A 17,651-nucleotide genomic window follows, 5' to 3' on the forward strand; every position below is an offset into this window, starting at 1 on the left:
TATAATTAACACTTATTATTATTTTGGCACATAAGAAAGCTTTGTATATTCATAGTATATAGTTTGAAAGCTTTTTTCTAAATTGAGAATAAGAAGAAATATATCTAGATTAATTTACAGGAAATATTACAGTGTGAAACATAGGTTTAGGATTCCTCATTTCTGTTCTGATGTTCTACTCTTCACCTTCTTTAATAAACTGGATTGGAAACATTTTGGAGACAAATTCAGAAAGTGGAAACTTGGAAAACTTAACATGGGCAGTGGGTTTATGTATAAAAAAATTCTTATAAGGGATAAAGTTTTTTGTGTGTCCCCTCAGATTTTAAAGGATGCATTTTTCTTATGTATATGTAATTTTTCCCTGTTTAATTTTTTCTTTGTTTCTTGACTCTGCAGTGAAAATACACAAAATTCATCATTATGTTCTGGAACTGTAAGACGTTTTCCTCATGCTAATGCACAGATAGCAATAGTAAAAACAGCAGCCCAAAGGTAAGGATTCTAATTACCATTGTTTAGTATATACTTATCATCCTCTTTAATAAGAGTTGGTCACTGCCTTTTTAAAAAAAAAAACAAAACCTTTTTTTCTTACTTTCTAGAACTTCACTGTGTTTCCATTGTCTCTAAAGAGATACTCATGTTTCTGGTACAATTCATGCCCTACAAGTTTATTTATATCTACTTTTAAATAAATCACAGTCTGTAAATAGAGACATTTTAAGTAAAAGCCATTCTATTGGATTATGTTCCTGTTAAATTAAGCTGATTTTTACATTTGATAGAGAAGTCTTCAGCTGGTAGTTTAGTTCTGATGAGTCAAACTATAGTTATTACTTTACTCTCTTTGTAAGGTTTATAAAATTTCATAGTATCAAAGTAAATCACATTGTTAGTTTTAAATGAGAAATTTTTGTGTTTTCATAAATACGACTGTTCTCATTGATCGTGAAAGTACTACTTGAATCTTGAAATAATGCAAGTGATAGTGTAATAGTTGATGTTCTTAAATGCTTTTGAGGTTATTCATAACCATTTTTGGATGGTAATGAAGTTTCAGTTGAATTTCAGTTCTTAGTCAATTTCAGCTGACAAAAAAATTTTTAGGCTCCAACAGTTACAAAATAATTTATCTCTTTATTTCTTGCATTTTGAATAGTTGCATTAAATTTTTATAGTTAGTAAAACTTAAAGGTTTTTTTAATATGTGCTAGATGTTTGTTTTAAAATATGTACTAGATGTTTTTCTTCAGTTTTTAGACTGCTGATCTAGACTGCTCTTCATTGAGAAAACATGTCCTGACTCTTACCCTTGCTGTATTTGCTATAACATAGTTTCAACTTAAAAACCTTAAATTTTTCTCATACTTTAGCATTATAAGAAAGTCTTTTCTTTGCCTAAATATATTATTTTTCATAGTTTTAATGTAAGATGTTTTAGAAATTCAGCTAAAAAGATGGACAAATTACTATATATACCAAAAAATTGACTTGCCTTGTAAATCAAGCTCTGTGGCCTACATGTAGCACAACATGAGAAGAAACAATAAAAGGAAAGTAATTAAGAGGAAGAAAGAAGTTTAGAAGGATAGACACACTGTTTCTCTTATGCTGATCACATTGATATAATTCATCACTGAGAAAAATCTGTCTACTTTCTATTCTGAAAATGAGGTATAAGTTGAAATACTAATTTATAATCAAGTGATGTATTCTGCAACCAAAATTATTACTGGTTTAGAAGTTATCTGTTAGTTTAGAATTATTTACACTATGCCTTATTCTCCCCATCTCGCCTTTCTTCACTGATAATGTTAAAAATTGATTTCAGTTTGGGAATTGGCTTGTATGTTTTTTTTATTCTATGTCATGGCACCTCTTATACCTTGCCATGTATAAGGTATACATTACACCTCTGTATAAAAGATTAGTTTCTGTTAATAGGAGTAGTATTTATTAGTAGAATAATGTTTCTTAGGAAAATTAAAAACCTGATTTAATTTGTATTTAGAAAACTATCCTGAGTGAAAATACAGAGTGAAGAACAAGTAGGGGCATTAAGGAAAACTGTGAAGTGTCATGTCTACAGGACAGATTCTCCTTATGTTTCTCTCTCATGGAATAAATATTTCTTAGTGCCACTGCAGTGTGACTGTCGTTAAAAAGATTTTGACATACAAACACCTGTCACTGAGAGTCTTCCCAGTTTCCTTCCTTCAAAAGTTTTCAGTGATTTTATGCTACATACCTATGGCTCAGTGGGTAAAGAATCCACCTGCAGTTCAGGAGACACAGGAGACGCAGGTTCGATCCCTGGGTCGGAAAGATCCCCTGGAGGAGGAAATGGCAACCCACTCCAGTATTCTTGCCTGGAAAATCCCATGGACAGAGGAGCCTGGCGGGCTAGAGTCCAAAGGGTTGCAAAGAGTGGAACACAATTAAGCATGCAGGATGCTACATATATGTACCTGCATACATAGGTACAGAGTAGTCAAAGATGAGTATGACAGTTTTTTCCTTGAAGCTCAAGTTTGGTTAGGGTAGAAGACAGAGTAACAAACAAATGTTTACCTGGTGAGTACAGTGTAGTCAATATACAAAGTATGTGTAGTACTATATATAGCAGTGAAAAATTAAAGAAAGTATTAAAGAAGCTTTTGAGTGTTTTGGCTAGAAGAGAACACTCCATGGGGTAGAAACCACATCTTCAATGGGCATGAAAAAAGCCTTCACCCAAGATGATAGCTAGCAAACTTTTGGTTTTAATTAGTGTAGTGTTGGCACAATTGTCAGGCCTGAGATGTGTAAAAGCACACTGGCTTTTACAGTTTCACCTAATTTTCCTTATTTTCTCACTTCTGATTTGAAACTAAAGGCAATGTCACTAGTTGGTAATTCACACACATAATCCATGCCTCCTGGGGTGAGTGGTGTAACCTGTCTCTTAAGTAAATCAGACCTGCATTTTGAATAATTTGTAAGATATTGAAGTAAGTACATCACACCTTTTTAATCTAAAAGAAAGGAGTTGTTAAAGTATCACATCAGATTAGCTACTATTTGGAGGATATTATGGGTGCGTCTGGTTTCTTATTGTTATTCCAAATGCTAATTAATATTGAAAAGGTAGGTTGTTTTACTAGCAGTGATGGAGATAGTATAGAAAAAAATGAAATGCAGAAAATTAAAATCTTTATAACTGTACCATCTCCACTCCTAACTTTAACCAGACTTGGAAAAAGAGCTTATTTATTGATTTGTGTTTTGTATACATATTCGCCTTTTTTTTCTTTTTTTAATTAAAGCTAGGTAGAAAGACATAAAAGGACCCTAGGGGAACATGAATGTTTACAAAAGCATATATAATTCATAAATGGGAAAATGAGCTCCTGGAATAAGCAAGATTTCATTATTAATGAAAAGTACCACTTTGACCAAATTGAAGTCCAAAATCAAGTCGTAGATACCAGGATCAATCAGCTTGTTTTCTTTTTGAATTTTAAGAGCAGAAGTAGTCCAAAAGGAACATTAAGTCAACAGTTTTACGAAGTCTTACATTACCAATAATGGCTTCCTGTCTCATTTTTTAAAAACTTTATTCCTTCTTTTATTCCTTCTTTCTCTCTTTCAATATATAAGCTCTTCTAGGGCAGGGTTTGATAATAAACACATATTGAGGTGAAGAGTATTAGAAAACTCCCGTAACTCTAAGTTAAATATCATACAAAATGCATTTTTTTCAAGTGTAAGAGACGTGAACATGAATGCATATATTTTTGGGTTTTGTTGTCTTCCTGACACCTTTGGTTTATTGGAAAGAACCAAGCCCATTTCTTCTGTTTCTACTGTGTTTTCTGCCTCTTTCTTTTACTGTCTGTGGTACCAAACTCTTCTCAGTGAGAACTCTGGGCACAACAGTGTAGAGTAGGAAATGACTAGATTAGGTATTAATGCCTAAGTTTTGGTTTTCATTTTACTTTTTCTGAAAACGTAACACCACAAGAAATAAATAAATAAGGACAGACAGATTGAGCTTTTACATTTATATTTTGTTTCACTTTTATAGGTTTATCATAGATAATTTTCCTTCATTTTTCTGTCATTTGTCCAATATAAATTTATCTTATACAGGTTATCACATTTTTTAAATAACAGAAGTAAAATTTCAAATATGGTGTTCATTTAAGTTTGTAATAATTCTTTTCCTTATCATTAAAATTTTTTTAAAGAGATAAGTGTTTCTTTCAATGTTGTTATGTAAAACCAACTTACCACATTATTTTTTCTTAATTTGCCAAGACTGAATGGATATTTTGCTTGTATGCTTCACATGATAGGAATTCAGGAGTTAATATGGGGATTCAGAAATTTTTGTTAACTATGTTTTGCTTACAGTTCTGAATATTTAGTTTTCTTTGTAATGGGAATAATTGTAGAATGTGACTCTTATTCTAAATTGAGGATTTTATAAAAACCCTTGAGTAATTGATGTTGATAGCTTTTTAAATTTTCCATGAACTGTGTAAAAGGGTGGACCTTTTATACTTTGGACTTCTGATTAGAGGCCACGATTTTTAGTCCCAGGATTTTTTCTAGTGTCTCCAGTCATATAGTATATTTGTATTTAGTATAAAGCTTTTGTGGAAAAGTTTCAACCTTAAATTTTTATTGTTTTTTTTTTGCTCAGAAGCAAATACAGTTGGACTTCTGTAACTGGAGGTTGCACATCTGTGGATACAACCAACCCCAGATAAAAAATATTCAAAGAAAAAATTCCCAAAAGTTCCCAAAACCAAAACTTGAATTTGCTGGTGCTTGCAACTGTTTATATAACATTTACATTGTATTAGGTACTATAAGCAATTTAGAAATGATTTGCTGTATATGGGAGGAAATACCGTACCCTTTTATATAAGGGACATGAGCACCCACTGTTTTGGTATCTGCATGGGATCCTAGAACCCATCCCATACAGATAACCATGGGACTACTGTAATCACACCTGATAACAGGATTGGGACCTCTAAAAATTGTATAGCTTTTAGAAAATAGTATTGTTCCTTGGAGACTATTGCTGTAACCACTCTAAATAACACACGTCCTCAAATGTTATATCGTTAAATAAAGCTCTTTCAAGAATTTTTTGATCTTTATACATCCTTTTTTCTTATTTAAATATGTTTAGATATAAATTAATTTCTGTACTGACAAAAGTTGAAAACCAGTTTACATATCTGACAGGATTGAAAGCACTAATATATAACATATGTGATGTGTTTAAAACAAGTAAATCATAGTTTTGCTTTATTAACTGCAGTTACTAAAACTACAGTGATATATCAAAAATGAGGTCTTGCCTCTTACATTTTTTTTCTTTTTCATGTTTTAAGCAGTCTGGACCAAAAGGAAAGGTAAGCTTAATATTGATGAAATTAGAGCATGGATACAATAGAAAATATCATATTATTTATATGCTTTGAAAAATCACTGAATTAGAGTTCATCATTAGGCTTATTAATTATTTTAATCAAAGGAAACATTAATAGCACAACATGATATTTGCCTTATGTGAGTAATATTTCACTGTAATTCTCAACATACATTTTTCCATGAATGATTATTATATATTTATACTGATGTGTAACTACTTTAAATAAAGTATTTCAGGATCTTAGTAGTAAAGTTATTTTCAGTTACATAATATAAATATTTCTTGTTGTAGTTTACTGATAATATTTTTGCTTAATATTTTATTAGAGTGAGGTGAAAAATTGAGAAGAATACCTTAAGCTTGGAGTTAAAACTCTATTCTGACCCAAAAATTTGTGACAGAATTTTATGATCCTTATTTGTTCCCTTTGTAATAATTCTAGCAGACATATCATCCTTCAGCAGAGATGTTGAATAATGTAAATAACATAGAAACAAGTTTTTAAGAACACATTTCTTTGAATAGTGAAATGATTGTAGTTGTTTTGAAGCAAATGCCCTTAAGAATAGCGTTCTCCTCAATGTGTATATGTGAAAATTTTTGTGCATGTGCGTATCTTTTTTTCTTGCTTCCCTGAATCTCAGGAACCTTTTATGAATTCTCCCCTCCCAAAACAGGTAAACATCCCTTGTATTAAGCCAATACTTTTGTGTCATTGGTGACGGTCAAAAGAAGGGACATTCTATAATTTGATTTAATTGTGTGACTTTGACTGTATAATTTTGTTTAAAGGTGTAGAGGAAGCAAAGAGGACAACTTAGAGTATTTTGTAGAATGCTATATATTCCATCTTACTTCATGAACAACAAGTTTCTGAACTATAAAGGTGATTCTGTCAGCAAAAGATTTAGGCATATTATTTTATAATTCTGAAATACCTCACAGTTCTTATATGTTTTAAATGAATGGGTTGTGCAGATATTGTATTACCTATCTCCTGGAAAAGAAAATTTATTTTTCGATTTCTCTTTGAGTAAATTATTATTTCTTGTGAGATATAGATTTTATGTCTTTAAAATTTTTAACTCATAATAAGTGACTCATTTTGGAGGGAAGACCACTGATAAGATGTTTTTAATAAAATTGCTGAAGAATATACATTAGATAACTATACAGTCACATATGAACCAGACTGTTGTTTTATAGAAATAGACATTGCTTCCTGTGTGTTATAGTAGGTAAAATGCAGGTATTGTTATATTATCAGAATAGTATAGAGCTTAGATTATTCTCTTTCTCCCAATAGCCTTGGAGGGTTAAACTGATTTTTTTCCCCACTGATTTGGCTTCTTAGGCATATTTCTGTTGTGGAAATTTATTCACTGATACATTCGGCAAATATTTTAGTGACTCTGTGTGCCAAGGCACTCTTCTAGGAGCAAACAGAAATCCCTACCCTCTTGGAGCTTATATTCTTGTTCGAATAATAGTGGAATAGGAATCAAAAGGTATAGAATTAAGTAACCAGCATTACCAGTAGGCATATAACTTACTCTAAAATGGGAATAATGATATTTGCCCAATTTTGAAGCAGATTTGTGAAGAACAAATGAGATAATTATTTGAAAGTGACATATATTCTGTAAAGTTTGAAATATCTGTAATAGATACTGAAATTCTTTGTCTTTTGTACCAACATTACTGTCAGGGACTAGCATAAAGCAGCAGGTATTTATAAAATACATAAATACACTGGAGTGCTTTATTTAGCACCTTTGTTACTGTTGGGTTCAATTTAGTCCATTAATCCTTTGGATTCTCACCTAAAATTATTTTATCTTTGTCAGAGTTAAGCTGAGAAATTTTCTGTCAGTAGATTTTACTCTGGAGCTTTTTTTTTCACATAAGCCTCTTCCCTCTCCCTTCTCATTAGCAAAGTCACATCTTTTTCTGACCTTTGAAGAGTGATAGAAAATCTTTTATCTTTATCCCTTAACATATCCCTTAACTAAATGATTGCTTTATAAGAGGATAGCTTATCTAATAAATGAAAGATAGGGAGTTATGTAAGGTTAAACGATATACTGGGCACAATGAGGTATATTTTAGGTTTGAAACCAAGCTGGAATAAATAATAAACAATGATTTTAAGGTCCAGAGCTTTCAAACTTTAAAAAATTGCTGCCGTTTTTCTTTGTGAGTGACATTGGTGGCTTAAGTGACTTCTTCTGTTACTCTTGGACAGTGGGTTGTGAATACAGTGTACATGCTGGCACCAGCAACCTGGAATACTTAATTTGGTATTAGAACTCCCCCCCCACCCCCACCCCATAAATAGACTGTTGACCCATTATGAAATGAGCACATAGTAATTTCAAAAGTTTTAAAAATATTTTATTATAAATCATATGTTCATATTATACAGAATTTTGAAATAACAGAAAGGTACAAACGTGAAAAGAATGTAGTAAAAAAATATGAAACACTAGACATGTTTATTTAAATATGGGGTATGTTTGAAAAGACAACTGTTACAATGAAATATTTTATAATTTTTAAGAAGTTCTTAAAATAGAAAATACATCATTAGCATCTTTATACATTTCTTTTACAATATTTTTTCCTGTGTCCTTTAAGTATATCTAACAGGGGGTCATAATAAAAGTGTTGCTGCATATTGTGAATTTGGCTTCTAAAAATGATTTTTAATGATCACATACTAGCTTGTCCTGCAGGTATACATAATTTATTCACCCATTAGCCCATGTCTGGGTGTGTTTCACTGTTGTGTATGACACATTGATGAACAACTTTGTATATAAATTTCTAAATACGTCTCTTAAGATAAATCTCTGGGAAGGAGTCTTTACAAATACTTTTAATGCTCTTGATAGGTACTGCCAAATTGTTTTGCAGACAGGTGTTACTAATTTATATTAGCCTTATAAAATACTATCTTGATATCTGAGAAATAAGAGTACAGCAAGATACTAGATTGTAAGACTAATAATAATAAAGTTTTTTTAATTCACTCTGATCAATTGAAGTATATATTGAAAAGACCAAAAATATTCAATAATAAAATTAATGATGTATAGCTCCCTTGTAAATATACCTAAAGAACCTGATTTGGGGTATATATTTGGTTCCTGGTTGATTATTTGATAGCGTTGCTCCTTAAGGTAAATTTAATGGAATTTTAGTCAGAAATCCTGTTGACTTTGTTACTTTAGGAAATTTGACCAGTTGACTCAAGTTTATTTCGAAGAGTAAATATTGGAGAAGAGCAAGTCTTAATTTTGTAAAAAGAGTAAGTGAGGGAAGAGAAGAATGATACGCCTTGACACATAATAAAGCTTACTGTGAGGAAAACAGTGGTTGAATATGGAAACATTAGAAAAGGTCTGAAAAGGAAGTAGGACAGTAAACAGACCAGAGAATCCAGGTGTGTTCAACTTCCAGCCAGCCTGTTTAATCAATAAAAGTTTAGTTTACCATGCCTGAATTATATTATTTTCACATAGGCTAATATTTTGAATTCCTTTGTGGTGGCTGCATGGTAGCCAGTGGTTCAGTTTTGACATTGTCGTCCTTGTACTGCAATATTTAGATAATTGTTTGACCTGATAAATACACTTCCAATTACATACTGCCTTTTAGTTATATACATTTATTCCTTCCAACTATTTATCAAGTGGCTGCTATGTTCTAGGCATAAGAATATAGTGATAACAAAGCAGGCAAGACCTCTGTTCTCCTGTAGTTTACATTTTGATGGGCAAAAACTGATAATGAATAAGTAAAGCACCTAATAATAAGTTCTGTATTTAAAAGTACACTTGAAAAAAAAATACAGTTGGATGATGTGATATAATGTGACAATATGGTTTCTTTAGATGTTCAGAGAAACTCAGCTACAAAGCTAACATGTAACCAAGAACTGAATGTAAACTCAGATACAGTGATCATAGAGACGGCTTCTTCAGATAGGAAAGAGGTGGTGCTAAGATATTAATGCTGGCATGAGTTTGGTATGTTCAGAGAACAGAAAGAAGGACCACTGTGGCTGGAACTTGGGGAGCAAAGGGGGAAATGTTACGAGGATTGGTTTAGTAAGGTCAGCTAGAACCCCTAGATCATAAAAGGCTTTGTAAGATGATCTCAAGAGTTTGAGTTTTACATTGGTGCACTCACTGAAAACTTTCAGTGCATTTCAGGTAGAGAAATGTTACTTACTACCTGATAAATATCTGAGATTTTTTTAAAAATAGTCTTTTATGTATGATTTATGTGGTGTTTAATTGAGGCTAAGCTTGTTTCACTTACCAAATAGAATATCAGTAATAATCTTTGTTCAAAACTATTAAGAGCTCAGCAAAGTCTAGGAATTAGGTAGAAAGACATAGGTAAAAGGAATCTTATGGCTTTTCTTGGGAGAGAGATTGAATGGGATAGGATGGGGAAGTGAAAGGATTTTAAAGATCTTTATGTCTTTGGGATATGTAGAATATCTTGCTTGAGGAAATAGTTGGAATCTTGATAACATGTTAATGAACATAGTATGCAATTGAAATAAGAGTTGAGACAGGGAAGGTAACTATTGTATTTGTTAAATTAACCAGAGGAGAAAAAAAATAAGTGAAAAGTTATTGTGGGGACTTCCCTGGTGAGCCAGTGACCCAAGACTCCACAATCCCAGTGCGGGGGGCCTGGGTTTGATCCCTGGTCAGGGAACTAGATCCCACATGCCTCGGCTAAGACACATCGCAGCCAAATAAATAAATTTAAAAAGAAAGAAAAGTAATTGTGTAAGTCAGTAAAAATAGAAAAAAGAGGAATGAATGAAACAAATATAAAGAACTACTAACTCATAAGGTAAGCTGAAAGGAAAACATGAAGTTTATCAGCTGCAATTTAATAATTGTGATCAGGTTGAATATATTTATTTATTAAAAGACAAATTTGTTGTATTAAACTCAGCTATATCATACTATTTATAAGAATCAGCTCCTTCTAAAATAATGGTTTGGAAGTAAAGGGTCTCTTGACACCTAGAGTCAAAAGAGATGCAAACAATATGGCAGAAGCCAACAGATTATTATAAAACAATTATCCTCCAATTAAAAATAAGTTAAAAAAGACGCGAACAAAAGGAAAGCTTGAGTAGAATTTTAGCAACAAATGAGACCAAATTAAGGATTAGAAGCAGTAAATAGGATAAAGGGGTGCATTTCATAATGGACATAGTCTGAGAAGTGCAGAAAGCTCCCCTAAAATTTAAAATGCAAACAAGCTTTTGGTTAGAGTACCACTTTGGGAAATTTTAATAAATCTTCAGAAATTTTAAGTTTAAACATAAGTTTGGAATAATGGATTTTAATGGAAAATAGGCATTTAATTTTTGTTACAGAAGTTTACACCCTTTGCGATCAGTTACAGCAGTGGAATGGTTTATAAAGTGAGTTTATTAAAACCAACTAAAAATAAACCAGCACTCAGATCCTGGTTTCTAATATTGTAATAAAAGGAACGTGGAGAAATGGCTGATTCTAGGGATGGGTTAGGGAAAACAAAAAATAATCTTAGAGTATCTTGTAGTATCAGAATCCAATTCAAAAAACCAAAAGGTACTTACTTCAACAACACATAACACTAAAATTGGAACAGTACAGAGATTTTCATGGCCCTTGTACAAGGATGACATGCAGATTGGTGAAGCATTCCATATTTCTGTAAATTTTATGTATATTTTATCAGAATTTAAAAGGTGAGGTCACAGGAAAGGAACACAAGAGCCAACTGAAAGAGCTCCCAAGGGCCAGAACATAAACAATTGGATTATAACCTAAAATATAAATATCCATTGGTGATACTGGTATAAATGATTGAATAAGTGATTTACTTACTGAACTAACGTAAAATTTTTGTAAGCTGCATAAAATGAATTGGGTGAAATTGGCAGCTGTTTGCTACAGAAGAATTCCAAATAAATAATACGTGTAGACACTCCCCTCTTCAGGAAGAAGTAGAGTTGTTTAGTTGCTAGGTTGTGTCCAACTCTTTTGAGACCCCATGGACTATAGCCCACCAGGCTTCTTTGTCTACCAGATTTTCCAGATAAGAATATTGGACTGGGTTGCTAATTCCTTCTTCAGGGGGTCTGACCCAGGATCAAACCTGTGTCTCCTGCATTGTGGATTCTTTACCACTGAGACACAAGGGAAGTCTCAGAGTTTAAGTACCCTTGCCTATCTTGTGGGCTGGACTAATTGAATTTGCTTCCAAATAGAACATTGAAAAGGGAAAATAAGTAACTTTGGAGTAGAGAAACCTGGCAGGCATTACCTTAGCCAGATGATCACGGTTAACCTTACTGGTGTTATAAATCATTGATACCATGTAACCCCTGATACGATGTGATGAGACATCCACCAAACCTACAAGCTCGGTCTAGTCATGAGTGAAACACCAGACACACGTTGAGGGGTATTCTGTAATAACTAACCAGTCTCTTCTGAAGTGCCAGGGTCATGAAAAACAATTTAAGTCTGAGAAACAAAGAAGTTGCTTCCGTAGTGGCTCACACAGGAAAGAATCTGCCTGCAGTACGGAAGACCCCGATTCAGTCCCTGAGTCGGGAAGATCCCCTGGAGGAGGAAATGGCAACCTACTCCAGTATCCTTGCCTGGAGAGTTCACGGACAGAGGAGCCTGGCAGGCTACAGTACATGGGGTTGCAAAGAGTCAAACATGACTGAGCTACACACACACACGCACGCACAACTAGGGAGACAGGATCACTGAAAACAGTGACTCCTAGATTGTATTCTAGAACAAAGAGGATATTAGTGGGAAGTGGTAGAGCTGGTAAAATTCGAACAAAGTCTGGTATTTAGTTAATAGCCATGTACAAATGTTCATTTTTTTGGTTTTTTGACATAGATATGAGGGTAATGAAGGTGTTAACATTAGGAAAAACTGGGTAAGGGCTATAAGAGAATTCTTAACTATCTTTTCAACTTTCAGTAAATCTAAATTTGTTCTACATTTTATTTATTTTTTTTTAAAAAGACTTCCAAAGCTGAAGTCTATCTAACCTTTAATAAACAGAACATTCTGATGTTATTTAAACAGTCTTGCACAGAAGGGGGAAAAAGGTATCTAGTTTTATGCAGCTTGTAAAATATTGGATCCATGATCCATAAAATGAGGTTCTCTAAAACTTCTATACAAAACACATACTCTCAGAAGCAAAAAAAAAAGAAAAAATGCTCCCACCTTGGTAGGGACACTTCTCTGCTTCTGCTTGGTTTAAGGTAGGAAAGAAAATCCGCTGGGAAATTAAATCTTAGCCTTAAGCATCATACTAGTTTGAAGTTTGAAATTTTTAATGTCTGTAGAGTGTTGGAACCTTCAGACTGAGAAATTAACATAAAAGTTTATATTTGATTACCTAACAAAAGTTAACACAAGATTATATCTATAAACTTCTTTTAATTCTCTTATTAAGCAAATACTTTTATTGTTAAATTCTTGTATTCTTGTATTAAAATTAAGGTATGCTTTTTACTTTAGTAATTTGCTTATTATAATACATTTTTTAAAACAAAATTTGCTCTGTATAGGGATAAATATAGTAAATATCAGATACAGAGTGGCCTTAAGGTTTGGAAATGTTGGCACATGTACATAATTTTTAACATGACAATACATGATGGTCATGGACATTGTATGACACATATATTCATTGTGGTGTTTGTTCCTCATCAGCAATGAATGGTTCCATGCACTCTGTCAAATAGCAGAGAGCTGAGTGAATTAGTAATCTCTGTATATCTGTGATACGTTGTCTTAGAGGATGTATGCCAGTTATTACTGAATGAACTTGTGTTTATAGCATACCCCAGAATAAGTAAAGCAGGTTTAAATAGACAAAAATCCAAATTATCTGTATCTCCAGATTTTGTGGCCACTCTGTCAAATCATTTTGCTTGTTGATAATCCTTAGTATTTAAGAATATCTACTGTTTCTGTTGTCCACTGTTCTAATACATAGAAGTTTTGGAGTTTACTGTAGTTGTATCATATTTTGCTTCAAATTTATTGCCTCGGTTGTATTTTATAGTTGATATTTTTATTTTTCCAGTGTTGAGTTATAACAGATTGAAAATTGATAGTATATGGATAAGACTATATTATATCATTTTTAGTGTGAACATGTGTAGAATATAAAAACATATACTTTATTTAAAGCTTAATGTACTTAGGAGCTGAAAGCCTTACTTTTCATAGCACTGGTACTGCTGTCTCTGAGGCAAATTCTCATCTTCACAATTTGTATCCTCACAAAATTTTGACAGTGTGGGAATGACCCAGTTGGACCACATGCTGTTCAACAATAATAATGAAAATACCATTACTTACCAATACTGATGCAGTTTGTGAGGATTCAGATTCTGGTGTTGCTGTTTAGTGGTTCTGTGACCATGGGCAAGTTAATTAGCCTCATTGTGCCTCAGTTTCCTCATCTGTAAAGTGCTAATAATAGCATATACTTTATAAAGCTACCGTGAAGGCCAAAGTGATTAATAGATGCAAAGCACTTAGAACAGTACCTGGCACATTATGCTCACTGTTTGCTAGCCGCTTCAAAAGTGCACTCCTGTCACTGCTCATATTATGTTCTTGTCATTTTCATAGTTTGCTTTCAGTTCAGGTGCTTTGACTTTTGCAATATAAAAATATGAAATCCTTGGAAAATTCCTTTAGGATTTTTGTTTAGTTTTTGCTTAATTAATTGTATTGCTTTGGGATAGGTTTGATCACTTGTGCAAATGGATTTATAAAGAACGGAATAACCTCTTTTAATTCCCCTGTTAAATAATATGAAAATGTTTTTGGAGCCTTTCATTTGGATGGGGAAGTAGCTATTTGTAGCTCCCTCGTCTGTTGCAAATCTCCTTCTTTAATGGCTTTATCCCACAATTTAGCTATAGGTTTTTTGCTTTTCTCCCAAACTGGTGTATATTTGGACTTCTCTGACATTTTAGGATCCTTGTTAACTAAGGATTCCTGTTCAGAATTCTGAAAATTGGTTGTGTATGAAGGCTGACAATGTAATATACTTTTAAAGTATTAATATAATTATAGCCCCATTGTATAGTCACAAGTATTCATACACAAGTGCTACACAAGTATGAATACTTGTTTCATGATTTCTGGTTTTGTATATAGCTTCTTTTTTTTTTTTTACTGCTTTTGTAATTACCCTGAAGAACAAGATCTTATTCACTCGTTATTTCCTTTATTCATTGATTTTTAAGCAGCTAGAAACATTTACAACAAAATTGAGCAGATATTTATTCTAAGCTGAGTAATTTGTTTTATTTCAGAACTGCATGTGACAATGAAATATTACAAGCCTTTCTCTTTTTTTTTAAGTTTTTATAAATGGATTATGAAAATCGTTCCAAATGAAAAATTCTAAAATTTTGTGCATTGGGGGGGATATATATATATCTCTTCCCAAAGTGACTACTTTGAAAGGATAAATATTTAGACTCATTTATTAAATGTTTATTTGAAAGACTGCCCACTGTTGGCTGGCGTAGATTAACAGTTTAAATAAAATATAATCACTGCCCTTAGGGATCTTGTAGTGCATTAAGGTTTAGTATGTTTGCATAATATAGTGTTATTTTATAGTACCACTTTTTATGTAACAAAGAAGCTATGATTTGCTTTTGATAAACATATTGTAAGTATTCCCTCTACTTTTTCATTTAAAAAATTTTTTTTTCTTTTAGAATAAAACTATATGAATTTCCTTTTTAGGAAAGAATACCCACCTCATGTCCAAAAATTTGAAAGTAACCCTGTAAGGTTAAGTCGGCCCCAAGGTGTTGGTAAGTGTGCAGTTTTATTTGTTAACACCGGTGAAGGGTTTTGACTTGTTGTCTGAAAGGTAGATTAGGGATGTAGCACTGGCTTTAGAATATTCTCAGTTATACTAGAATTATATAGACCCATTTTTAATAACTGAGTTGAGAATTTATTTCTCATCTGAAATCATTGGAGAATGATTCAGAGAGTACACATTCAGGTGATGATAGTTGGAAATCTTTTTGATTATATTGGCATTGTTGTTAAATTCATGATCCATTTATTAACTCTGGGTGGGTTATAGCTTCAGACTTATGTTTTGTTGTACTATGTTATAATCTTAACATAGTACAACAGTGTTAATTCAGTGGTTGCCTAATATATTCTAAATTTTAGGATCAAAACTATTCTAGTCAAAAAAATCACTGAATTAAAAAGAGACCATACCTGATAAAACTGTGTTAATAGTAGATGTTGGAATATTACTGTAAGTAGAAATTTAATTTACATCAAAATAATTTTTAAAAAATTACTAATAAGAGAAATTAACATTTATGAAAGCTGTTTCTACCATCAAATTGATGTTCATTATTTAGAATAGAGATTTTCAATCTGTGTGTCCATCTTATTTTCCCCAGGCCTTTGCTTGTTTTATTTTTTGGCTTTTTAAAAAAAAATTGAAGTATAAGTTGATTTACAGTATTATATTAGTTTTAGGTGTACAGCATTGTGATTCAGTATTTTTACAGGTTATTCTCCATTAAGTTGTTACAGGATAATGGCTGTAATTCCTGTTCTATGGATTAAATTTTTGTTGCTTATCTATTTTATGTGTAGTAGTTTGTATCTCTTAATCCCATAGGCCTTGTGTTAAATAGCAGTAGTGGCTCTTACTATCCAAAATAGAATGATTTTAAGCAGCTGAGTTTTCCTGGTTACCAACAGTTTCTTTTTTTTTTTTTTAAGCACCTATATTTTTCTATACTTTGGATGAAAATCTTCTGTGTATATATAGAACATATTTTATAAAGAGAATATTCGAAACATAGCTTCTTTCTTAATAATTTTGCGGTTGTTGTGAATGTGAATTAGTATACTTTGTCATGCATAGTTATGCTCACTAGGTTTATTAAATATGGTAGTAATGACTAGCCTCTTGAACATTCATACCTTAAACCTTTACTGAACTCTTAACCTGCACTTGAGCTGAGTCAGATGCTTGACATTGATTATTTGCCTTTATCCTAGCTCCCTACCCAGGATCTCAATAAGCTAAGTCCAGCTTTACTTCCATTTTGTACAGAGGAGGAAATTGAGGTTCGCAGGGATTATATAACTTGCTCAAGGACACAGACTAGTACTGGAATCCAGGTCTATATGATGATAAAGACCACACGTTCTCTTAACCACTGTGCTTTACTATTTTCTCCCTAGATCAAAAAGAAACTTATTTCTGATCCTCAGGGAAGAACTACACAATAGGTACGGTTATCATTCCCTTTACCCAGATACATTTCAGTAAGTTAAGTGATTTGGCCTATTATATGGTTTTAGATATCAGTGAGCCCCAGACATTTTACAAAAATTTTTTGTTTATTCAAACACTTCCCTGCTGGTCCAGTGGTTAAGAATTCGCCTGCCAGTGCAGGGGACACTGGTTAGGTCCCTGGTTTGGAAGGATTCCATATGCCACGGGGCAACTAAGCCTGTGAGCTACAGCTACTGAGCCCAGCTGTGTAGATAGAGGCTGTGCTTTGCAATAAGAGAAGCCAGCATGATGCTAAGCCCAGGCACCAGAGCTGGAGAGCAGCGCCCCCCCGCCCCCACCTCCCACTCTCGAAACTAGAGAAAGCCTGTGCAGCAATGAAGACCCAGTGTAGCCAAAAGTAAAGAAATTTAAAAAAACTTTTTTGTTATTCAGTGACATTCATTAAATAGATAAGAATAACCTTTTTTAAAAAACTTTTTTATTTTGAAATCATTTTAAGTGAGTACTGAAAAGTTATAAAAATAGAACTCATTTACCCTTTACTGAGCTGCCCTTAATGCATGTTACAGTCATAGTACATTTACAAACAAAGATATTGGCACTGGTATAACATTTTAAACTAAGCAAGCAAAAAAACCAAGCAAACAGACATTGGTCTCATTTCACCAATTTTTCACTGATAACTTTTTTCTGTTCCAAGAGCCAGTTTGAGATCTTACAATTGTTACATCTCCTAAGTTTCCTTGATTAATTTGAAGAATACTAGTAGAATGTCTTTCTGTTTGAAAGTTTGAATGATGTTATTTTATGATTTGTTGTTAAGTTGCTCAGTCATGTCTGACTCTGC

General features: G+C 32.7%; 1 protein-coding gene and 1 non-coding gene across 10 annotated transcripts in view; both read left to right on the top strand.

Moving 5' to 3' along the window:
* SENP6 (SUMO specific peptidase 6) overlaps positions 1-17,651 on the top strand; it is a 133,059-nt gene that overhangs the window by 49,419 nt on the left and 65,989 nt on the right. For 4 of the 9 annotated variants that reach the window (XM_043439585.1, XM_043439581.1, XM_043439584.1 and 1 more), the window contains 3 exons: positions 400-495; positions 5,394-5,414; positions 15,268-15,338. In XM_043439585.1, coding sequence (XP_043295520.1) covers positions 400-495; positions 5,394-5,414; positions 15,268-15,338 — 188 coding nt within the window. Of the gene's footprint in view, positions 1-397; positions 496-5,393; positions 5,415-15,267; positions 15,339-17,651 lie in introns of those variants that run through there. The other 5 variants (XM_043439587.1, XM_043439582.1, XM_043439588.1 and 2 more) reach the window with 3 other exon arrangements.
* LOC122422984 lies at positions 11,062-11,166 on the top strand. The gene has a single exon (XR_006264065.1). It is a non-coding gene; the product is annotated as a U6 spliceosomal RNA (small nuclear RNA).

Source organism: Cervus canadensis, chromosome 20 (assembly GCF_019320065.1).
Source record: "Cervus canadensis isolate Bull #8, Minnesota chromosome 20, ASM1932006v1, whole genome shotgun sequence".
NCBI lineage: Eukaryota > Metazoa > Chordata > Mammalia > Artiodactyla > Cervidae > Cervus > Cervus canadensis.